General features: G+C 33.9%; 1 protein-coding gene across 1 annotated transcript; it reads left to right on the top strand.

Moving 5' to 3' along the window:
- Positions 1–1,946: 1,946 nt before the first annotated feature.
- LOC132296419 (disease resistance protein RUN1-like) lies at positions 1,947–21,529 on the top strand. Its single transcript, XM_059794622.1, has 6 exons — positions 1,947–2,449; positions 4,087–5,188; positions 12,427–12,576; positions 12,706–12,777; positions 12,840–13,398; positions 21,093–21,529. Exons 1-6 carry the CDS (start codon positions 1,947–1,949, stop codon positions 21,527–21,529), a joined length of 2,823 nt encoding a protein of 940 aa, XP_059650605.1.
- The last annotated feature ends 4,841 nt before the right edge of the window (positions 21,530–26,370 follow it).

The following is a 26,370-nucleotide window of genomic DNA, read 5'->3' as shown; positions in this document are numbered from 1 at the left end:
CTAAGGATTTTTCTAGTAAATAACACTGTTCCTTTAACATCACTTTCAGTCCACCGAATCTTACCACGTTCACATTCAAAACAATAATGATGAACCCATTCTTCTTTTGATGCCTAGTGTAGAAATTTTGCACGTTGTAAAATAATCTGTTTTTCAACCAACATGACAAATATATCACCCTTGTCTTGTCAAATTACAATGTGAAAATCCGATCAAAATCGGCCCACTTATTTATTATCATTGTTTTGGTTAAATTTCATTGTCTAGATTTTTTATTTTTATTTATTTATTTATTTAATTTTTTTTTTTTTTTTTTTTTATCGTGCATTTCAGTGTTATGGGAAGAAAACAATTTTTTTTTTTTTTTAATTCGTTTACTAATGATCAAATCAGACTCGAATTTATCTAATTTTTATTAGAAAGAAAACTACTGACTACCAATTACTTAACATAAAACTCAAATTAGTTTTTACTTTCTCAACAATTTATTCACTTGAGTTACATTTATAAAACAAACAAATAAAACATCTTAACATAATTTGGGTGGATGAATAATATAATGACAAAAACTGGGACCCATTTTTTTGCCGCATAGTGGTTGTGGAAATTTTATTTTTCGGAAAGTAGAGGTAGTGGAATTATGTTGCACAAAATGATGGCCAATTGTAGGCAAGATTGTTAAAATCGGGATTCTACGCAAAATAGTTTTGGGCTTCGTAGAATTGAAATAGTAGAATTGGATCGTGAATCGTAAGATTCTACCAAATTTTAAAAAAACAATTGAAACTAACTTCTTAAACAATAAAATCTATAAAATCTAACAAAAATGATATCAAAACACACAATATTATATATCCATGAGTTCACAAATCTCAAATCCTAACAATATTTCAAAGTCCGAATATAAATAAAAGAGAATGTAGTTCAAAATAACATGAGTTTACAAATCTCAAATCTTAACTCATACATTTCCAAAATTAGAAACTAAAATTACATATTAAAAGGAAATTTTTTTATTAACTCTATGCAATTTCCTTTTTTTTTCTTTTTTTTTTTTTCAAAAACTGAAGAAATAAAATGACGTTTTTGTCCACCAATCTAAGTGTTACGGTGTATGTGACCTTATTAGTCACAAGTATGAAATTAATCAAGAGTTAGCACAACAAATTAATGAACCATGTGTTAACTCGATCTCATTATATTATCAGTTTAGACTACAAGATTATACCTTGGCTCGCATATCCGGTAAGTCTTTTAAGCTTTTAAATTATTTTTAATTTTTAAAATATATGATAAGCCTTCAAAAAAAAAAAAAAAAAAATTAGTCAAATGAAAATATTGATTATGAAACCAAAATTTGCCTAAACCTATTAGTCACGAGTATGCATCCTTGAGATATAATTGATCTTTTTAATTTTTTATAATTAAACACAAAAATATATTATGGAACATTGACATGCATGGTAAAAATAATTGATATATATACATATATATATTTCTTTTTCTGCCACTAATGAAAAATAATTTATATTTTATAGAATAAATATATAACTTTGTATACTATACTTGGGCCAGACCTCTTTTATTTTGTAGCCCAGAAGAAACCAACCAAAAAAAAAAGGGCCCAAAAATAAAGGCCCAAACAACCAATTTTGTACGATTCTATCTCCGATTCTACGATTCTACCCCCGATTCTACCAATTGAGCGATTCTGCTACTATTTGACTCGATTTTGAGTTATGAGTCGTAGAATCGTGCGATTTTACGACTCAGAATCGCGATTTTGATAACTATGATTGTAGGCCATAAAAAAGCTTTCCATTTAGATTCATTCAAAACAATACTGGTAATGATAAATAGGTGAACACCTACTAATAATTAATTTCTCATCATTTTCATTTCTAAGCACTCATCACTGCATAAGCCTCTCCTCTCACACCTTTGAAATGAACACTTCATTACCACCTTCCAACACTTATTCATTGTCCACCTTTCCACCTGCTACTACAGGATGGGACTATGAAGTCTTCTTGAGTTTCAGAGGCGATGATACTCGTAAGAGATTCACTGATCACCTCTACTGCGACCTTCGGGAGCAAGAAATCCACACGTTTAGAGACAACAATGCGCTTCGCCTTGAAGAGAATATTACTGAGATTCTCAACGCAATCGAGCACTCAAAGATATCCATTCCCATCCTTTCCAAAGACTATGCTTCGAGTGAGTGGTGCCTGTGTGAGCTCACCAAGATGGTTGAGTGTAAGAGGACTCGGGAGCACATCATAATTCCCATTTTCTACGATGTCAAACCGTCCGATGTGCGAGAGCAGAAGGGGAGTTACGAAGAGGCCTTTCGGGAACACGAGAAGAATTTTGATGGTGATACTGTGGAGGCTTGGAAGGAGGTTGGGGGATTGACGGGACGCGAAGTGAAGAAATTTGCTGATGGGTAATTGCATCTGTATATCTACATTCCTACATGTATATACATATTTATAGTTTATATATATATATATATATATATATATATATATATATATATATTGATTCTGCTCTTATTACTTTTCATGTTATTTACCACCCGATGGTATTCTCCCCAAAGGGGAGCTTGAGTTTTGGAGCCATGCTAACTTGGGGCAATATTATGGGTGTGTATGTGTACATTGATTGAACTTTCAGAGAGAAAAATAAAATCATCATTATTTTCCTCCTTTTTCGAGCCAACTTCGAACTTGTTTAGTTAAGTTTAACTTAATTTACAAACATAGTTATCAAAATCGCAATTCTGAGTCGTAGAATCGCATGATTCTACGACTCAGAACTCAAAATCGAGTCAAATCGTAGCAGAATCGCTCAATTGGTAGAATCGGGGGCAGAATCAGTAGAATCGGGGGTAGAATCGTAGAATCGGAGGTTTCGTACAATTCTACCCGATTCTAACGATTCTACAAAATTGGTTGTTTGGGCCTTTATTTTTGGCCTTTTTTTTATTTTTTGGTTGGTTTCTTCTGGGCTACAAAATAAAAGAGGCCTGGCCTAAGTATAGTATACAAAGTTAAAAATTTATTCTATAAAATATAAATTATTTTTCATTAGTGGCAGAAAAAGAAATATATATATGTATATATATCAATTATTTTTACTATGCATATCGATGTTCCATAATATATTTTTGTGTTTAATTATAAAAAATTAAAAAGATCAATTATATCTCAAGGATGCAGACTCGTGACTAATAGGTTTAGGCAAATTTTGGTTTCATGATTAATATTTTCATTTGACTAATTTTTTTTTTTTTTTTTTTTGAAGGCTTATCATATATATTAAAAATGAAAAATAATTTAAAAGCTTAAAAGACTTACCGGATATGCGAGCTAATGTATAATCTTGTAATCTACACTAATAATATAATGAGATCGAGTTAACACGTGGTTCATTAATTTGTTGTGCTAACTCTTGATTAATTTCATACTTGTGACTAATAAGGTCACATACACCGTAACACTTGGATTGGTGGACAAAAAGGTCTTTTTATTTCTTCAGTTTTCGAAAAAAAAAAAAAAAAAGGAAATTGCATAGAGTTAATAAAAAAATTTCCTTTCGATATGTAATTTTAGTTTCTAACTTTGGAGATGGATGAGTTAAGATTTGAGATTTGTAAACTCATGTTATTTTGAACTACATTCTCTTTTATTTATATTCGGACTTTGAAATATTATTAGGATTTGAGATTTGTGAACTCATGGATATGTAATATTTTGTGTTTTGACATCATTTTTGTTATATTTTATAGATTTTATTGTTTAAGAAGTTAGTTTCAATTATTTTTTTACAATTTGGTAGAATCTTACGATTCACGATCCGATTCTACGATTTCGATTCTACGGAGCCCAAAACAATTCTGCGTAGAATCCCGATTTTAACAACCTTGTTTACAAATTAACAACAGTTTGTTATTCAAATGAATTTTGAATCTACTTTCTATTTTTTATTTTCTGAGAATAGAAAAAAACTGTTGAAAATTTAAATAGGCCATATATATTTTCATTTTTCCCATATACATGTGACATCAATTATGTTTGGCAGGCATGAAGGAGCACTGGTAAAGGACATTATTTCAGAGGTATGGGAAAAGCTGAAAAGGAACTTATTGGATGTAAATCATGAACGCTTAGTTGGAATTGATGTTCATGTAGAAAAAATGATGAAATTCTTGAGTGATAATTCCATTGATGTAAGGATTGTGGGAATCCATGGCATGGGGGGTATCGGCAAGACCACTATTGCCAGGGTCATCTACAACAATCTCTCCAAACAGAAAGTTGAATTTGAATCATGTTGCTTCCTTGCAGATGTTAGAGAAAAATCGCCCGATGGTCTTGTTGTTTTGCAAAACCAACTTGTATCTAGCATCTTGAAACAGGGACACTCTATCTTAATTTGGTCTATGGAAGAAGGAATTAATGCAATCAAACATAGATTTTCTGGGAAGAAAGTTCTTGTTGTTGTTGATGATGTCGATCACATAAACCATCTCCTTGCATTTGCACTTTTGGGTAAGTGTGATTGGTTTGGTTCAGGAAGTAGGATAATTGTCACAACTAGAAACAAAGAGATCCTAAATCTGCCTGAGGTAGATTGTAGGACTTATGAACCAAAAGAATTGGATAATAATCAATCTCTTCAACTTTTCAGCAGACATGCTTTTAGAACGGACCATCCCCCAGAAGACTTTGTTACTTTATCTAGAGATGTTGTGTCTACTACTGGAGGGTTGCCTTTGGCTCTTGAGGTTTTTGGCTCACTTTTTATTGGCATCGAAAAGGAGGAATGGGAAGATAAAATAAACAAGTTGAAAAGTATCCCACATAAAGATGTGATGGATACGCTAAAAATAAGTTACGATGCATTAGACTGTAATCAACAACAAATATTTCTTGACATTGCATGCCTTTTCATTGGGGTGGATGAAAGAATTGCTGTACACATGTGGAATTTTCCCAAAACAGAGATAAGAGTTCTACGCCGTCGGTTGGTGAAAATTGGAAATAATAATGAGCTAAGAATGCATGACCAGCTTAGAGACCTTGGTAGAGATATTGTTCGTCAAGAAAATGTTGAAAAGCCAGGGAAGCGTAGTAGGGTGTGGTTTCATGATGAATCCATCGACGTATTGGAGACGCATACAGTAAGATCCAACTCCTTCCTGATGTCCTTGTTACGCATTAATTTTCTTGTCACCTTACTAACACAATTATGTATGAGCTATGAACTACTAAAAAATAGCCCTTTATACATTCTCTTTCTACTTCGCCCATTTTAGCAATTTTTAATGTCAAGAATCTCCAACAATTTCTCCTCTCACACATTTTTAATGTCAAGAATCTCACAATTTCTCCTCTCATCTTTTCAGTTATATCTATCAACTCCTCCTTTCCATATTCTTCTAAACTCGTCATGTTTTTTATTTGATCAAGCAGATTAGTTAATTATCTTTATGTTTAATTTCTAGGTGAGAAAATCTTGCATTTTGATAATTAAAACACTTTCAATAAATCTTGTATAAGGTCAGTTCTATTGTTCTTTAATTTACCTTTTTTTTAATATATAAATATGTTTTATTTAAATATGTGAATTAGGATTAGTAAAAATTTCTAAAAGTAAAAAAGAAGGGGTTGGGTAAATTGTAATGACCCGAACTCATGGGTCCGAACTGTTTACCAGATTCTTACCCGAACCCGAGGTCAATTATAAAAAAATAAAAAAAAATAAAAAAAAAATTGGTATGACCTCTGCTAAAAAGTATCCTACAACAAATGCTTAAATGCATAAAAATGCAATGGCCTCTCTTGGACCTTCAAAATTTATCTAACCTATCTTAAAACACTTTGAAATGCATCATACTACTTTCATGGATGAAAAACATCATTAATTATTTACAATTACAACTTCATTAACCCCATTCACATCAAAAATATATATGATCTTTACAATTGTCCAATTTACATCATAATAGAGTCAAGCTCAAAGTTACACTACAAGGCCATGCCAAACAAGTTTAATACATTTTTGTCGTTAATGCTCTACAAAAGAATCACTCTAAAACACTAAATGGTGCAAAACATCCCTTCTAGTCCCATCATTTTTGTGGAGTATTGTCATCTGCCACTTTTTTACTGTGTCTTGAAAAATATTAATAAAGGGGTGAGTAAAAGCTCAGTAGGAAGTGCCTAAGGTACACCTCTTGAGACCCCGTGAATCCAAACAATGAATAAAAACAAAGGAAACATGATCATGCTATGCCGGGAAAAAACACAATACAAGTTCAAGTCATAATGGAATAAATTCATGCCATGAGATGCAATGCCATGTACGTTGCTCCCCTTTTCTTTTCTTTTTTTTTTTTTTTTTGAAATCCAATCCATCACTTTTTAAACCGTTAACATAACCCGTCCCTCGGTGACTCTTCGGCGACACGAGAGAAGGATTGGCTACTGTCCTTGTAATGTTCCTGAATTTCGTCATTTTCCATTTTTGGTTTTTCTGTTTTTGAAAGGGCATTTTCGTCTTTTCCATTTTTATGTGTCACATTGGCGCTAAAGGGAGTTTTGGTCATTTTCTTGAGCCGAGGGTGCTAGTGATTTTATATATATATATATATATATATTTATCATTTTAAGTCATTTAAGAGTGGTGGCATCATTCTAAAAAAAAATTTCGAGGTTGGAACGATTTTTCCGGTTCGGGAACTTCTCCCGGTTTTCTCATTTTAAGTGAGGGGCATTATGGACATTTCACTCATATGTTTATATTCATATATTTACATAATTGGGAATATATTTTGGAGGATAGGGGAGGCATTAAATGGGATGAACAAGAGTAAGATTGGAATTTCACCAAGATTAGAGATCATTTCTTGTTTGACAAGTGGCACCATGAGAACCATTTGACCAAGTGCAAGACCAACTTTTTCCCCTTCTCTTCCATTTTCGGGTATCCCCTTCCTCCTCTTTGCTTTTCACTTTTCTCTCTCTATACTCCACATCTATGTATCACATTCATGCCTATACAAATTCAAGCTTTGATTTGAGGTGTTTGGAGTGAGCTTTAAGGAAAATTGAAAGGAGATTATTAAGGAGCTTGAGGAGGGCTTCCATTTGGCACCCATATTGCTAGGGTTTGGAGAGATCAAAATTTAGCTTAGCCTTAGGCCTTGTTTGGATAATCACTTTGAGGTAGGGGTGTTCTAATCCACTCAATCTTTGATTTTTGTGAACTATCTTCTTATATTTGATGTATAACTTGCTTCTTATATTGATGTTTAACTTGCTAAATTGAGTAATTCCTTGAGTAATTGCTATAGTGTTATATGTAAACCTTGTGTATCCATATGGGTATTCATGTAAAGGTGATTCATGAGTTGTTGTTGTTGGATTTAATTGAAAATTATACTTAAATGGTTATGTTTTCAATTTCATTTGCTTAGTTGCTAAAGTTGAGTGTTAGTAAGCATGTTATAATTCTATTAGAAATTTCCTTGTTAAGCATGCTATATTGTGAGGTTGAATTGTATGGAAATTCTGTATTGTCATTGCATTGAAGAATTTTCATAATTCATACATTATCATTGGGAAAGGAAAAAGGGAAAGATGTTCTAAAAACAAGTGAATCTATTTTTGGAAAATGTTTTGAAAAGTGTTGCGAAAACCGGATGCCTAGGAGGCGCCTAGTGGTCCGTGTTGTTAGTGTAGTCTAGAATGGAGTGTGATTGAGCTAACTAGGCCGGATGCGACGCCTTGGAGGTGCCTTGTGGTCGTGGATAGTTAGTCAACCCTCCATTCGTGACGCCTTGGAGGTGCCTTGGGTTGGATTACACTAACGGTTTGAAAATTGAAACGGAAATGTTTTGGGTATAGGGAGCGACATTTGCTTGGCATTGCACTTCATTAGACTATATGGCGTGTATGTGTTTGAATGATAATTATCATTTGCTAGTTAATGTAATTTTTGCCATATAAACCTTGTGTCATGACCTCGTTTTCTATCTTACCTATTCTTACGTGAATTCACGGGGTCGTAAGAAGTGTGTCTTAGGTACCACCTATTGAGCTTAGGCTCACCTCGTTGTTATTTAATATTTTTCAGGTTCAGAAAAAGAATTGACAGACAACAATCCTCCACAGCTCTAGACTGTAGTAGAGCCACCATTTTGTTGCCTTTGTATAGACTTATGATCTAGGCTCTTGTAACGACCCGAATCCGTGGGTTCGAATCACTAACTAGGTCTTTACCCGAACTCGAGGTCAACTAAGGACACTACCGTCCTTTCCTATGTCAATGCATATTATACGTGTTATTCCAGGGTTTATAAAAAAAATAAATAATAAATAATAATAATAATAATTAAATGAGATCATAACTACAAAGTATGTCAAAATAGTCCACTAACCCATCAAGACCTGTGGAGGAGCGTCGTCCCCCACTTTCTTCCCGTATCCTGAAAAAATGTTAAATACTGGGGTGAGCTAAATGCTCAGTAGGAGGTGCCTAAGACACACCTCTTATGACCCCGTGAATCCACTTATAGAATAGAAATCAAGAAAATGGGATCATACTATACCAAGGATATAATCCATAACCACAACGTCAAATATAACCACAATTGTCATTCAAGTCACAATTATACCATATATGCCAATGAAGTGCAATGCCATGCCCATGTCGCTCCCCATTTTCCGAAACATTACCATTTCAACTTCCAAACCGTTAGTGCAATTCGACCCAAGGCACCTCCAAGGCATCATGAAGGGAGGATTGGCTAACTATCCATGACTACAAGGCACCTCCAAGGCTTCACATCCGGCCTAGTTAGCTCAATCTCTAGTCCCCTCTAGACTACATTAACACTACGGACCACTAGGCACCTCATAGGCGTCCGGTTTTCGCAAACACTTTTCGAAAATGATTTTCTCAAAACGATTTCATTTACTTAAACAAAACACTTTTCCCTTTCTCTTTCTTTCCCAATGGATGCATGAATGCTTCATGCTTCTAAACACAATTCAACTTTTGAATTTCACACATGTTTTCCATAATAAATTTCAAAATGCGTAATTCATGCTTTCATTCAACATTAATTTTACATAATAAACATACAAGGCAGAAATTATATTCCACATAGGCATGCTTATACATAAAATATCAACTAACACATAATCACATTTCTTATATACATCATTTAAGCATGCTTTCTCCTCAAATAATAATTAACACATAACCACACATCACTTGTATAACAATTAAGTCACATTTGCAAGAATCCACAAAATTTAGGCATGCTTTACAACAATTAATGAAAGATAATTCACTAAAATCCAAGAAAATGTGAATTAGAAACCCCTACCTCAATTTTGTAGAAAAATCCTTAAAATGGGTCCTAAATTTGAAATCCCTAGAGTGCACCAAAACCACTTTTGCTCCGATCAAATCGTAGATCTCGGCGCGCTCTTCGTTTTGCCGCAAACAACTCCCAAAAATACCAAAAGATGAAGGAGAAATCAAGGATTAAATTTTTGTTTTGAAAAGAAAAAGAAAATGGATCAAGAAGGGGGAGAGATTAAGAGCTTACGGGAGTGAGTGAAAATGTGAGGCCAACATGGCCTTTTGGCCACAATTTATATAAGTGGTGGCTCCCACCACTTTTAATTTAACTTTTCCTTTAATTTTTTTCTATCACAAAAATATATATATATATATATACCATAAACATTACAGCTCTTTTGTAAAGATCAAGTATAGTGGTGTAATGTTGTAGAAACCAATGTAAACTATGGACTGTGAACTATATAAAATTTTTACTCTTTTGTAAAAGACTATGAAGAACTATGTTTGATTATGTTGCTATTGTGCTTAAATGAAGATCAAAATTTGTATTTTAATGGTTTTACATGAATTGGGACAGGTTTAGACTTGATTAAGATCACCAAGAGACCAAAGGGGATTCCCATGTACAAGTGCACAGTTTTTAGACCTCTAGGCCAAATATTTAGGTTCTGGGCATGTTGAACCGGTTCAATACCTTTAAACCGGTTCAAGGGAGCATTTTTGGTTCACGTTTGGGCTCACTGCCCATCTTGAACCAGTTCAAGGTCCTTGAACTGGTTCAAGTCCTCAGTAGGCACAAATTTGCCTTGGTAGCTCAGCTTTTGATCATTCAACTTCGGATGGTCATAACTTCTTCGTTCCAAACCCAAACGGGGTCATTCTTGAGCTCATTTTCAAATATTTTGAGTTAGCTTTCCAATGGTACCAATCTCATCTCCAAATTCCACTCATGTTGAGAGTTATAGTCATTTTAGTGGGACGGTGTCGGAATTCTATTCAAACCGGGAAGGGGTACTTTCGGGAATTCTTATCCGATGACCGTAGAACCTCACCGTGCATCATGAAATGACTAAGATAATTGTTTTAGACCTCATTAGGCTGGTTTTAGGTCTTATTACCCACTCATAGAGTAAAATGACTATTTCACTCCTGGTGTGTCCTCGGGTTTAGTTAAAGACTCGGTTAGTGATCCGGACCCCCGGTTTGGGTCATTACAATCCTGACCCTTTGTAACCCCGTGGCGTCATTTGGGGCCCAGATAGCTCAACCACGCTAGGGTGATTTTCTAATTCCCTCTAGGTTACACTAATTCCACGGACCCTTGGTACCTCCTTGGCGTCCGAGTTTTTCACTAAAACCTTTCCAAAACTTATTTTCCCAAAAAACCCATTTTCCATTGCTTTCAAAACAACTTCTCATTTCTTTCCCAATGTTCATGCATGTATGCCTCATGCTTCACAATCTCATACATGAATGAACATGCCAATGCTCATCAATATACAACCACTTCTAGCTTAAAACACATAGCATGCTTTACAAGAACTTCAAAATAAATAAAACATACTTACATTCAACAATAATTTGGCAAAGCAAGCATATAAGGCATGAATTCTACTTTATACAAGCATGCTAGTCCATGTAAAATCAACTAAAGCACATAATCACATACTTTATTTGCAACAATTTCATCATTTTAGAGGAAAATCAATACAATTAGCATGCTAAACCACAAATTAAGGGAAATAATTCACAAAAATCCAAGATATTGTAAAATAAACACATTTACCTCCAAAATGATAAAAACCCCCAATTTGAACCATAGATTTCGAAAATCCTAGGAATGGCCATAGCTGAAATTGCTTACATCAACTTGAAGATCTCGCCGAGCTCTTCGTTTTGACGCAAACGGCACCCAAAAATTCCAACAATTGAAGGAGAAATCAAAGGTTGAAGTTTGCTTGGAGAAAGAAAAAGAAAAAATGAAGAAATGTGAGCGAGAGAGAGATATTATGGGGAGAGAGAGAAGAATGAGACCAAATGTGGTCTCTAGACCACAAATACAATTTAGTGGTAGGTCCCACCACTAAAAAAAAAACCTTTTTGATGTTTTTCTTTTTTCCTTTTATTTTCCACCCCCCCCCCCCCCCCCACACACACACACATATATATACACGCTATACAATAACCACATAAAACACAATAAATAAAATAAATGAAATACAAATGGACCCAATCTGAACCCCCGTACACGACGATTCCGGTGGCGGGTCCCACACGGGACTTTTCGGCCTGAAAAACGAAAAAATTGCCAAAATGGTAACCGGTGTATTCCCAAGAGTCCTAAATTAAAAAAAAAAAAAAAATGTGCCGACCAACTCTCGAACACACCTGGCACACTCCACGGTGTCTGGCACGTAACACAGGAAAAGACAAAAATGCCCTTGCAAAAATGGAATATTCCAGAAATTAAAAAATGACGAAAATTGGAAACTTTACATAAATTAATTCCATTTTATTTATTTATTTATTTAAAAAGGAGCTCTGTAATGATAAACAAAATATTACCCAAAAAAAAATAAAAAGAAAGAAAATTTAGTAAATAAATAACCAAGATTTCTAACAAAAATTTGTAATTTTGCATCTCAAGAAGCAAGAACAATATTATATATATATATATATATATATATATATATATATATATATATATATATATAAATAGAAGGTAAATTAATATTAATTATATTACTAGATGAATATTCTCTTGTATTGCCTTAGCCTCGGCTTATATTGAGCCACTGCCGCACAACAAGTCGGCCATTAAAAACTTATATATAGCCTGCAAATGCCACTTATGGTTTTACCGAAACCATTATTTTCAAGGACATAAATTTTTAACCATCCTGACATAGGTTTCATCTCATTATTAATGTTAAATTTCATTCCCCCTAATTATCACTTTATGATAGATTACCTCTCAAATTTTCACCTTTTGCAGATCATTCCCCCTAATTATCAACTTATCTAAATGTTCTCCTTTGGCAGGGAACGACAAAGGTTAAAGCTATCTGTCTTAACTTAAAGTCAGAGTCACAGGTTGAAGACTTTGAATTAGAGTCACATGTTAAAGCTCTCTGTCTTACAAATGAAGAATTTGCAATCCTATCTAATCTAAGGTTCCTTCAAATGGACTTGGTAAAGCTGGATGGAGATTTTAAGGGTCTTCTTTTAAATTTGAGATGGCTTTGCTAGAAAGGATGCCCACAAATTTTTAGCCCAATCAATTTTCATCTAAAGAATCTGGTCATTATTGATTTATCACAGAGCAACGTCACAGAAGACTTGGAGGGTTGGAATTATATCAAGGTTTCATCAATTTCTCTGCTTTTGTTTCGTGTACTCATCACATAAATCTCTGTAATTGATTCTAAGCAATTCTTTTTTTCCTTATTTTGCAGATTGCAACAAAGTTGAAAGTTCCAAATCTCACAGGTTGCAAAAACATGGTTAAGACTCCTGACTTCTCTTCATATCTTACTTTAGAAAGATTGATTCTTCAAGACTGTAAGAGTTTGGTTGATATTGACCCATCAATTGGGCATCTCAAGAGTCTAGTTTTCTTAAATTTGAAGAATTGTGCTAAACTCAACAGGCTGCCTCTTGAATTTGATAAAGTGGAAGCTTTAACAGAACTCCTTATCGATGGTACTGGTATAGAAGAAGTCCCTATTAGTAGAGGTGTTATGAAGAAGCTTGAAACTCTCAGTGCCACCTGTTGTCTATCATTGACTCAAATTTTGCCCTCAATCGATCACCTAACATCTTTGTTGGACCTTAAATTTGGTCATTCATTTGGTGTCACTAAACTACCAGACTCGATTGGTTCACTAGTGAAATTGCAGCGCTTGTCACTAAGGTACTGCAAATTAAAAGAGCTTCCAGACTCCATTGGGAAATTAGAATTATTAATTGAGCTGGACTTGTCATCAACAGCCATTACAGAATTACCAGATGTTGGTAAAATATATGCTTCAAGTGACATTTAAGATATAACAAACCTTATACTAATATGTCATGAGATAATTAACAATATGCTAAGAAATCATTAATTAAATATACAACTCTATATTTAATTAAATATGCAAAATAAATTAATGAAATAATAATTATAAATAAAGAACCTAGACCGAGGCTATTATTGGATACTATGTCCTTAAGACATATTCGCCCCGCTATGGTGCTAACGGACTCAGTGGCGTCTATCTCCCATGATACAACGGTCTACATCCACTAGTAGCAGCACTACAAACTCGTGGATACGGCGAACCTTCTCCGTGTAATATTCTCTCTAACTCAAAAATGCATCTATGCTATATAAATGCTGAATTGGGTGCAATTCGAATCAAATGGTTCGAACCAATCTTAATATGGCTCGATGAAATTCGATTAGGGTCTAAGTGGTTGAGCCACTTAACCTATGGTTTTAACCCACTTGGGTCGGGTTCAAGTCTAGAGAGGGAGATAGAAGAAAATGAAAAATGAACAACTTGCAAATGATCCAAAGGGGGGTATTTATAGAAACAGAAATGTCTTTTCAGATGGAGTGTATCTCTTCATTATTGGACACAACTATTACAATAGGTTGCAATGGTTCACATGGTGTCTGTTCACCACTAGACACATCTATTCCAATAGGTTGCAATGGTTCACATGGTGTCTGTTCACCAATAGACACATCCATTCCAATAGGTTGCAATGTGCCTTTTCGAGTGGGTGCAACCATGGGTTATGATGGTTCGGAAAAAGGTGTAACCCTTTGAAAAAACTAACAAGTGGTTTTTTAATTTAAAAGGTGTAACCCTTTAGAAAAACTAAAATATGGTTTTTTTAATTTAAAAGGTGTAACCTTTTAGAAAAACTAAAAAGTAGTTTTTTTTTTTTTAATTCAAAAAACCAACCACCCAAAAAACCCACCCATTTGTGAAACCCATTTAAATAAGCATAGCCTAAAATTAGGCCCAATCAAAAATTCCAAAAAAGAATAATCTGGACTTTACAATTAGGCCCAAGCCCAAGCCCAAATCCTAAACTCAGCTTATTTAAATTTCAATTTGTTTCAACAATTTTTTTTCTTCATGTGGGACAAACACTTCCCACATTTTGCATACCCATTTAAGCTTATCAAAACACCACACTTTGGAGCTAATTTCTCATTCACCTGAAAACGGATTTGAGAAAGTAAATATATCACGTTCATCTCCTTACGAAGAGAAATGCGCTCGTCTAGAGATCCGCAAAAAATTATTAGCGGAATCTATTCCTAATCTCATCCAAAGTTTATGTTTTTAATGCCCCCGTTTCCAACAATCCCCCACATGAATGGAAATTTGCGTAAAATGTAAAAGATGATCATGCAGACACTAGAGAGAGTATAATCGGAAAGATACTGCATCAGGATAGGTAGCTTTTGACTTTGAACCTTCCCTAGTATATTGCTATCGGATTTACTGGTTAACCAGTGAACGCGATGTCTTGAACTGTTCAGCCGTTTGTGTAAATCAAGACAGTAACAAACACACAGTAGCTTTCCTCACAAAGTTGGTTCTCATTGTTGTGTTCATTTTGGCCCTGAACAAGTCCTGGTATTCAATGAGTGCTTCAGAAAACTTAGCCTTTATAGTTCTCATAGAAGCGGCCTCACTTCAAACTCATATAGGTGACTTCTTATTAAGAGTATCCTACCATACCCCACTTGAATTTTCAAGGTATAAGAGTCATTAAAAGCATAGCTTATCCTAATCATCGCTGTAGGTAGCACTGTCTCATCATAAAAATGGGTAGAAGATTTATATCTTCCCAGTGCTTCTGGTGAGTCACTCAGAATTTCTGTTGTCCCTTTGAACCTAGATCTTGGGATCTCCAGTCAACTAGGTTGGGTTTCCATTAAGGTGACTCGTTAGCTTTCGGCTTTAAACCCCATTCCCCTCGATGAACTATACAATTGCTCTCTAATACAACCTTCAATTTTATATGTGGCCACAAGGTTGTGTTTAGAAATATTACACTCTGCAGAGATTTCTCCAGGTGAGAGCAACTGTATACTTTGTGCCCTAAAATTGCTTATTGTTAGCAATATCATTTTCTTTAGTGGCATAGGTGTAGACTTACTTTGAATTGTCCTCTAGGTGAAGTCTATTGACTTCCCTATTTGATTTATTCAAAGTTTCTAACTTTGAGTTATATTAAGAACATAGAACTACACCTTTAATATAAAAGACATATCTACTATTGGATTTGAAGTCTTTAATATCCCATATCCAGATTGCATCACTGTTACACCTCCAATTTAGTTAGATACCTCGATCTATGCAATATTGGATTTAGGGTGTATCTCAACTACCCAATTTATTGTTTTTTAGTGATCCGATCCTAGATTGAAAATGTGCAATTAAACACAGTTATTAAGATGCCTTGTAATCTCAACCAATGATATACTTTGGCTAATATTTATATTTGAGATTTACATCTACAAAATTTAGCTAGGCTTTTGTTATCATAACTAGTATTATCTCAATCTCACTCTATTGAGAATATAATATGTTATTAGATGTTAAATCTTTCATATCAAATATACTAATTAGTATATCATTAATGTTTTTTAAGACATACAATGACTTATACATCACATTTATGTCATTGTCTTGGTACTAGCTTTAATCCACTCAAGGACTTATAAGCTTGTACACTTTACTCTTCAATTAGAATAAATAACTCAGCTCTTCCGTTGAAAAAAGAACTTTTCTAGTTGTTCTATAATATTTTCCTCATAGGAAACAACATGCACTATTGTTATAATACTATAAATGATTTTTGGTTCTATCCAAAATTTCTTAGGATTAAGAACCTACATTTATAAGTATTTCTTATTTGGTGAGGTAACTCATAGCAAATTTTATCTATGGACAATATCCCTCCACAACTTTGGGATAATCCTGAAATTTTATATATGATATATTTCTTATGGTTTTTCAACTCTTGAAATACCATATATTAAATGTTACACCTCATCTACCTTTCCAAGGTTCTATATTCGTTTTTCAACAAGCATATTTAACAGTCTCTAGTGCATATGTACTCACTTTATCTTTAGCATATTTTATAATAATTCACCAACATTACCGTGAATTAATGCTAAAGATATTAATTCCAATGGGCTCTAATTAATATTTGCTTTTACTTCTTTTATATTTATAAATTGAGTTATTCATGTTTAGGTTCATGTTAAGTCAGTTATATTAACATGTTATAACATTTCATGTGTCACACATCACATAACTCAATCATTTAAGCAAATAACTATCTTATTATTTAAGCTTTGGATACAATCACCACAGAGTGAGCACTCACTTCTTAGCTATCATTACTAGTCAAAAGTGAGTTTTTAACTATCATTACTAGCTTAGATTAAGTACACTCTTCTCATATCTCACTACTAGGTTATGATGAGCACCCATTTTTTAGCTATTACCGCTAACTTGAAGTTAAGTTTGTTTAGCTATCAATTCTAGTAGTTCATAGTTTTAGTACACACTTATCTAAGTAGTCTACCTTGGTAGTAGAGTAATTTGTTTTGAAGAATATTCTTCAAAAACTACTACTTTACAAGTAGTATTATTCCCTCCTACATGAGCAGATATGATGAATAGCTCAAATAGCTTATGGCTAAAATAACTACTCATCACCCTCGTATTTTTTACTACCAAGTTGAGAGTTAGAACCAACTAACAGATTTTTCATCTTCCTCTTAGGTTCTGTGCACCTCATTAATCATTTTAGCTTATAGCTAAGCTACCTTGTTTGCAACTCAGTAACATTTTAGCTTTTAGCTAAATTGTACATTAGAGTTAACTAGTTTGATTTAGCTTGTCTCAGTGTACTAGCTTAGTGTATCCATAACATTTTCCATTAAACTTTTTAGAGTTATCGGAAAATCTTTTCTTATTTAGCCCATTCACAGTTATACGTGTTTTAGACACTAGTATAGATCTTTCTCCCTTGACTATTGGAAGAATTGACATACTTAGACTAATCAATTTTTGTCTGTTGTATTAAATACACAAACCAGTCATGAACTCATACAAAATTAATAATATCACACATTAAATAAGCTATATTGTAAAATTAAATTACTACGTACACTAAGTAATTCAACTACATATCTCAATATTATAATCTCAAATAATAAACTTTTGTAAAAATAATATTGAATTTGCATAACAATATAGTTTCATATTATATCACATGATTAATTATATCATATAATTAATTTAAGAAAAAAGATTTGTGGCTCATTCTCCAATAAACATACTAGAAAATTAGGACCAAAAGATGTAGACATTCTAGCCTACAAGAAAATGATATGCACTAATGTTGTAACCTATCAAAGGTTTTATGTAACGATTCACTCCATCACATAGTATGATATTGTCCACTTTGGGATCAAGCCCGCACGATTTTATTATTGGGTTTTATCTTAAAAGGCCTCATACCAATTGGAGATAACACCACTACATAAAATCACTTTACTTTTCCCTTACGTAGGTGGTGTGGGACTGTGCACCTGTAACTTGCTCAATGTGATAACATGTCAGTGCCTCTTACACCTACCCACGGCACACCCACCCATAAGGTTGCCACATTATAGGTCTCACTTTAACTTTCTTAGGAGAAAGTACAACCTTAGTTAGACACTCCCACATTTTTAAGAATTTATAGGAAGGTTTTCGACTTTTCCATAATTCATATGGTGTCATATTCATTTTCTTTAGAGGTATTTTATTGAGGAAAATAATTTGCGGCAAGCAGAACTTCCCTCCACAAATTCTGAGTTAAACCAGAACTTGTCAATATAGCATTCATCATTTCTTCGTGAATGATACCATATTCTAAACAAATATCAGCACATGATGTTTTGTATTCACAAATTCTCAACCTCACTTTTGTAATCTTTAAATATTTCTAAGGTTTATCTTTGCTTCGTAGCAAATATACATAATAGTATTTTGTGCAAATATTGATAAAAGTGACGAAGTACTTTTTTTCACCTCTAGTTGGCATATGTTTCAGGTAATGTCATATACTTCATAATATCATATTACAAAATTAAAATAATTCAACCAATATTGAATTATATATATATAAATAATTTAATAGTCTACTTATATAACATGCTTCAATTTCATATAATATTGAACACATCAATATTTAGCATATTATCATATAATAATGTATAAAACATTATTTTATTATATCTCAACTATTAGTATGATATCTACTTTTTTATATCTTAAATAGAAATATATAATAAAATTTACGCAAGGAATGAATCTGTCTTAAGATTGTTGGTAAAATATATGCTTCAAGTGACATTTAAGATATAACAAACCTTATACTAATATGTCATGAGATAATTAACAATATGCTAAGAAATCATTAATTAAATATACAACTCTATATTTAATTAAATATGCAAAATAAATTAATGAAATAATAATTATAAATAAAGAACCTGGACCGAGGCTAGTATTAGATACTATGTCCTTAAAATAGATTCGCCCCGCTATGGTGCTAACGGACTCAGTGGCGTCTATCTCCCAGGATACAACGGTCTACATCCACTAGTAGCAGCACTACAAACTCGTGGATACGGCGAACCTTCTCCGTGTAATACTCTCTCTGACTCAAAAATGCATCTATGCTATATAAATGCTGAATTGGGTGCAATTCGAATCAAATGGTTCGAACCAATCTTAATATGGCTCGATGAAATTCGATTAGGGTCTAAGTGGTTCGAACCACTTAACATATGGTTTGAACCCACTTGGGTCGGGTTCAAGTCTAGAGAGGGAGATAGAAGAAAATGAAAAATGAACAACTTGCAAATGATCCAAAGGGGGGTATTTATAGAAACGAAAATGTCTTTCCGGATGGAGTGTATCTCTTCATTATTGGATACAACCATTACAATAGGTTGCAATGGTTTACATGGTGTCTGTTCACCACTAGACACATCTATTCCAATAGGTTGCAATGGTTCACATGGTGTCTGTTCACCAATAGACACATCCATTCCAGTAGGTTGCAATGTGCCTTTTCGAGTGAGTGCAACCATGGGTTATGATGGTTCGGAAAAAGGGTTAAACTATTGAAAAAAACTAACAAGTGGTTTTCTAATTTAAAAGGTGTAATCCTTTAGAAAAACTAAAATATGGTTTTTTAATTTAAAAGGTGTAACCTTTTAGAAAAACTAAAAAGTAGTTTTTTTTTTTTTAATTCAAAAAACCAACCACACAAAAAACCCACCCATTTGTGAAACCCATTTAAATAAGCATAGCCTAAAATTAGGCCCAATCAAAAATTTCAAAAAAGAATAATCTGGACTTTACAATTAGGCCTAAGCCCAAGCCCAAATCCTAAACTCAGCTTATTTAAATTTCAATTTGTTTCAACAATTTTTTTTTTTCATGTGGGACAAACACTTCCCACATTTTGCATACCCATTTAAGCTTATCAAAACACCACACTTTGGAGCTAATTTCTCATTCACCCGGAAACGGATTTGAGAAAGTAATATATCATGTTCATCTCCTTACAGAGAGAAATGCGCTCGTGTAGAGATCCGCAAAAAATTATTAGCGGAATCTATTCCAAATCTTATCCAAAGTTTATGTTTTTAATGCCCCCGTTTCCAACACCAGATACTATTGGAAACCTAAAGTGATTGAGAATTCTTAAGATGGAATTTGGTCTGATAGTGAAGTTACCTAGTACCATCGGAATGTTACTGAAACTTGAAGAGTTAAATGCCTCGAATTGTTTCAGTTTGGAAGGCAAAATTCCAAGTAATTTTGGGGGACTATCGTCTCTGAGAATCTTAAGATTAGATTCAACAGGTATCTGTGGTCTACCAACAAGCATTTGTGGGCTTTCTCACCTCCAAACCCTTGATTTAGGGCATTGCGTAAATCTTTAGTTTGTCCCAGCCCTTCCCTTTAGTCTAGTGGGTCTAAAAGTCACTTGCAGGTTAATGAAGACATTTCTAAACCTTACTAGCCTGGTGAACCTAAAGGAGTTAAAAATTCCTGAAGGTATTGGTGCCCTTTCTCGGCTTACATTTCTCAATTGTGAACAACTTCAATGCCTTCCAACTCTTCCCTCAAGTCTAACGCTTCTCAGCGTAAGTAAGTGTGAACAACTTTAATGCCTTCCAACTCTTCCCTCAAGTCTTACATTTCTCGGTGTAGATAAGTGTAAACAACTTCAATGTTTTCCAATTTTTCCCTCAAGTCTTACGTCTCTTCGTGTAAGTGAGTGTGAACAACTTCAATGCCTTCCAACTCTTCCCTCAAGTCTTACGTTTCTCCTTGTAAGTGAGTGTGAACAACTTCAATGCCTTCCAACTCTTCCCTCAAGTCTTACGTCTCTCTTTGTAGATAAGTGTGCACAACTTCAATGCCTTCCAGCTCTTCCCTTAAGTCTAAACTCAATATATGTTACATATTGTAAGTCAATGAAGAGGTTGCCAGATCTGTCAAATTTGAAAAACTTATCAGGTCTTCATGTTTGGAAGTGTTTAAAATTAAGGGAGATTCCTTGCCTTGGAAGATTAGAACTCCTAATAGAATTATATTTAGATGGGTGTGAATCACTAGAAACACTACCCGATCTTTCCAACTTCATGAAGGTAAGGAAATTAAGTATTGCAGATTGCAAGAATTTGAATGAAATTACGGGCCTTGATAGATTGGAATCCTTGCAAGATTTGAATATGAGTACTTGCACATCCTTGGAAAGATGGCCTGATCTATCCAAATTGGAAAAGCTGGAAGGATTAAATCTCGGTCACTGCAAAAGGACACATGAGATTGAGGGTCTTGAGGATTTGAAATCCTTAAAGAAGTTGGATTTGTCATGGTGCACAGCCTTGGAGAAGACACCTGATCCGTCAAGACTAACAAATTTAGAGACATTGAGACTTTGCAAGTGTGAGAAACTTAGTGAGATTTGTGGATTTGAGGAACTCAAACTCCTAAGAGAGCTGGACTTGTCATCCTGCATGGCCTTGGAGAGGACACCTGATTTGTCCTGACTAACAAATTTAGAGACATTGCGACTTTGTAACTGTGAGAAACTTGGTGAGATTTGGAGACTTGAAGAACTGAAAATCCTAAGAATTTGGACTTGTCATCCTGCACGACCTTGGAGAGGATACCTGATTTGTCCAAACTAACAAAGTTAAGGACATTACGTCTTTGTAACTGGGAGAAACTTTCTGAGATTTGGGGACTTGAGGAACTGAAACTCCTAGAATTGTTGGACTTGCCATCTTGCACGGCCTTGGAGAGGACACCTGGTCTGTCCAGACTAACAAATTTAAAGACATTGAGACTTTGTAAGTGTGAGAAACTTATTGAGACCTTGAGACTTAAAGAATTGAAACTCCTAAGAGAGTTGGACTTGTCATCCTGCATGGCCTTGGAGAGGACACCTGATTTGTCCAGACTAACAAATTTAAAGATATTGCGACTTTGTAACTGTGAGAAACTTGGTGAGATTTGGGGAATTGAAGGGCCACGACGAGTAAGCTGCTTCTTGTACATTTTTGGATGCAAGTCACTAGGAAAATTACCAGACCTTCCAAATATTTACACACTGCGTGCAAGTCACTAGGAAAATTGCAGGATGTCACGGTAATTATCTATTTTGTGTTAATCCATTTTGTCTTCGTATGATGGTTTTTTCCCCCTTTAATTGATTGTAACTGTGATTGTTTCTCTGTTCTCTCTTTGTGTGTTTTCTTCTGTTAGGGCGTAGTCACTCACTCTCTCTCTCTCCTCCCCAGCATCTCACCGATCTCAAGAACTCTTCCACTTCGAGGTGATTTCAAGACTATGGCTCAGTTTGAAGCGAATGGAGTCATGGAGACATCGTTCTATAATTCTTGTATATTTTAGGGCTCGGAACTGAAGCTCCAAATTCACACATGCATGTCAAAAGAATGAATGAAAGATCAATTTCATAATCCCCAACTTCGAGAGGCCATTAATCTGTTAAGGCTCCATTTCATGCATTCAATCAATCTCTGAACATGGAGAGACAATCTTCGCTCAAGGTAATCTAATACCTTTGCAACAGAACCATGAATTGATTATTTTGATATTTTAGTTGTTTCTCGGTTAAGGTTTGAGGTCATGTATTACAGAACAATCGTCAAAGCTTTAAAGGAATCAAAATGTTTTCCTAAGATGTTTTCTTTCTTAAAATTGTTTGGATACAGATTTTTTGGCTCATATTAAAGTGAATAAAATTTCTCAGAGGTATTTAATTTAGACTTATCAACTACTAATGTGCAGAACATTTGATATTTATCATGTTATAATATTATATATATTCTACTCAATTTTAGATATATGTTAATAATGGTTATATATATCCAACAGGTCCTCAATTGTGGTTTGAAAGCTGGGAAGGACCAATGCTTCAATTTCTGCTTCTATGGAAAAAACACACTATGTGGTAAGGTTTAATGTCTCCATAAATATTAGGAGATTCATGGTACAACTTAATTAAATCATATTGTTTGAACCATATTTTGAATTTTGATGGCTAAAAATAAAAAATAAAAAAACTCAAAAGAAAAGCTCATATTTGATGAGATGCTTAATCTTTTATTGGCTTGTCAAGTAAATTTTTTTTCATACGAGCTGCATTTATTTTGCTAGAGCACAAGCGCCCTTTTTTGCCGCTAACTGGAGCTCAAATATTACTTCTATATTAAGCCTTTTGGGACTGATTTGGTCTCTAATATCATTCGGTACTTGATAATCTCTCTCTCTCAACATGTGAAGTCTCAAACTAGAATCGGCACAATATCGCGATTTTTATCATTCAGGACTGAGATAAAAGTTTCAAACTGGAATCGGCACAATATCGCGAAGTGGCAGCCCTTGCTCAATTTGGGTGAGATTGATCATAGATCTCTAAATGAATGCTTGTTTTCATTTCCTAATGGCTATGCTATGGTTGAGTGGTATTTTTGGTTGCTTAACCAATTTTAATTTCGTTTCCTAGATTTGGTTGCTGTTACTGTCTTGATTGTTGAAGCTGTAAGGGTTGGGTGCTGCCTGTCCACTCTGTGTTGGTGTCATTTGACTTGTTCTGCTCTTCACTTGACTTATTCTTTAGTGTCACTTGGATGGTGCTCTTTAGTTAATTTAGTAGATCTGATGTATACTATACTATTGTGCTACTACACAGTTGTATATATATTGACTGAAATTATACTATACTATTGTGCTACTACAAAATTATCAAATGGAGTTAATTCAATTTTTTATTCAATACATGTGCAACTTCCAATTCTTATAATGTTTTTCTTGTCAAAATTCAATTTCGAGGTGTTATTATTACTTCTTCTTTTTTTTTAATAAAAAATGGATATACATGTTTTTTGTTAGTCGGTACTTACACACACGACTTCATTAAAGTTCGAATCTCTAACCTCCCTTTATAAAGTATTAGTGGCTCGGTATCGCTAACCATTGGTCATGTACATGTTCTCATTTGTTCATTTGATTATTATTATAAAGTTGGACCATGGAACAAAAGGGCAAGTTTCAATCAAAGAGTAGCCATATGTTTTTTAAATAGCCAATACTCTGACTTATTGGTAATTCCACTGTTGATCAGACAAGTGAAAAATGTATAATTTGTGTGTTGCAAGAGCCAATACTCTCATATTGTTCATTCAAGTCTTTATCAAACAACTGGAAAATGCCTTAGGGCAAAATTTAATCAGTGTCATTTAGTATAGAAACTAGATGATGAAGTTCCAATTGTATGGACAGGCCAAATCAAGTAATAAACAGGAAAGCCAAAACAGTAGAGCCAAACTTTTCGAGGAAAATTTTTTCCACTCATTTCAACTCTCTACTCGTTCTTGAACATTCTGAATTTCCTTTATTTTCAAATTGCAACTCCAGTAAATGAGAGGCCAATGATTTAATCCGACTATTGTAGGGAGTTTATCAAGGATAGCTAATCACAATGTGAAAAATTGCTTAGAAATAGTTTAGCTTGTCTTTGTGTCAAAACCAGTCCACACCACTTTGCACTCTCCCCACGGTGTTCACGATTTTCTTCAAAATGCTGCGTCTTGTACAATTTAGAAGTGTCTACACATGTAAATGCCTATCCAAAGCTTATGTAATAAACATTAATGGAGAGGAAATCTTTCCTGCACAAAATACTAACAAGACATCAACAAACATAATATAATTTAATTTCAGTTTAAGCATATTCTAAGTTGTATTTAAAATTCTCCTGTTGAGTGTCAATGCCTTAGCAGTAGAAAAAAATGTCTTTTATAATTGGAAATAATTATTACCAAAATGATTTTTATTTTAACTACCAATTTTTTTTTAGCAACACTTGCTTGTTATCTTATTTGTTTAAAGTGTTTTACTGCCAAAATTTGTGCGGCACTTTTACTGTTATCAAATATATTTTTATATTCTTGTTTTAAGAAATTCATATTACAAATTTTACATTTCTAAACATGTTTTTAATCTCAAATGTGTACAAACCACAACAAAATATATGTATATATATATATATATATATATATATATATTGAATGGAAATGAAAACACAAAACAACAACGTTGCCTTCACGAACATATTTGACTTATTTGCTTACACTTAATTTGTCCCCACTATTATTTAAGGATTTCAAATTTTCCTTCTTTTTTTTTTTAATTTTGAATTGTTTTGTTAATATAAATCCTAAATAAAAATGAGATAAATAAATAAAAAAGGCGCTAGAAAAAGTTGACAGTTTTCAGTCGGCCCAAGAAAATTATTAGGGCTTATTCATTGGAGTGTAAATTCGGTGATCGTGGATGAAGTCCATAAATGGGGATAAAGGATTGGAGATCAGAACCGTTGGAAGCATCAATCACAGCTGTCGCGAGTCAATGGTGGATTATCTGAAGAGGCAGATTCATCAGCACTCTTGCTGCATCAAATACGATGACCTTCCTTTCTCTGTTTCTCACTACTTGATGATTAAACCAACTGGTAAATCCTTCCTTAATTTTACCCCATTTCTCTCTATAATCTATTTGTCACATATGTCTTTTGCATTTGTATATGTTGGGAAGTTATAAGGAAGAACACAACATTTTCCCATCTCAGGGCTATTCTGGTAATTAAAACGGAGTACCCATTTTTAATTTCATGAAATTTTTCTGCCCTTACTTTTCATTCAGTTGCTCATAATTTCTATTTTATTTGATTCTTACGCATTATTATAATGCTTTGTTATTTAAAGGGAAATATAAGGAATGAATAGGAAATTAATTGATATCTAAATCCATATTTATTGAAATCAAAGATTGAGATTCTTATATTTTTTTAGCAGTAGGGATTTAAAATGAATTAGATAATGGGATTCTACTTTTCAAGATTTTTTTGATACTCATAATAATGAGCATCATGCTTCTTACTACTTTTTCTTTTTTCTTTTTTCTTTTTTTTTTAGCACCAGGAACTCACCTAGGCAGAGTCCCTTCTGACCCACCCTAGGTTACAAATCTGGGGGTGCAGAGTCTCACCCCAATGATACACTGGGTAAGCCGGAGAAATTGGAAGGCTTGATAGGAGTCGAACACTTGCAAAAGGATATGTAATTTTTTTCAAATTTTCCTTGACCTAAAGAAAGAGTGAACTATACTATGCTACTACTTGTCAAACCTTTTCCCTTCCTAAGGGCTATTTTAGTAAATAGCTCTCTTCCTTTCTTTCTTTGAATGTAACATCCTCTCTTTCAGTCCAGCGAATCTTGCCACGTCCACGCACTTTATTGAAGAATTTCTTCAATTTCTTAATTTCCACAAGCATTATTGATGATAATTGAGAAAAAAAAATTAA

This window comes from Cornus florida, unplaced genomic scaffold (assembly GCF_030987335.1).
Source record: "Cornus florida cultivar Cherokee Brave unplaced genomic scaffold, ASM3098733v1 CherokeeBrave_3.0.0_Hap2_Chr02, whole genome shotgun sequence".
Classification (NCBI taxonomy): domain Eukaryota; kingdom Viridiplantae; phylum Streptophyta; class Magnoliopsida; order Cornales; family Cornaceae; genus Cornus; species Cornus florida.
Note: the sequence above shows the minus strand (reverse complement) of the source record. Positions and strands in the feature narration are given on the sequence as shown.

Coding starts and splice junctions, on each gene's coding strand:
- LOC132296419 (XM_059794622.1), top strand. CDS start 1,947: ATGAACACTTCATTACCACCTTCCAACACTTATTCATTGTCCACCTTT. Junction 5,189..12,426: donor ACGTATTGGAGACGCATACA/GTAAGATCCAAC, acceptor CTCCTTTGGCAG/GGAACGACAAAGGTTAAAGC. Junction 13,399..21,092: donor TACAGAATTACCAGATGTTG/GTAAAATATATG, acceptor GTGAATCACTAG/AAACACTACCCGATCTTTCC.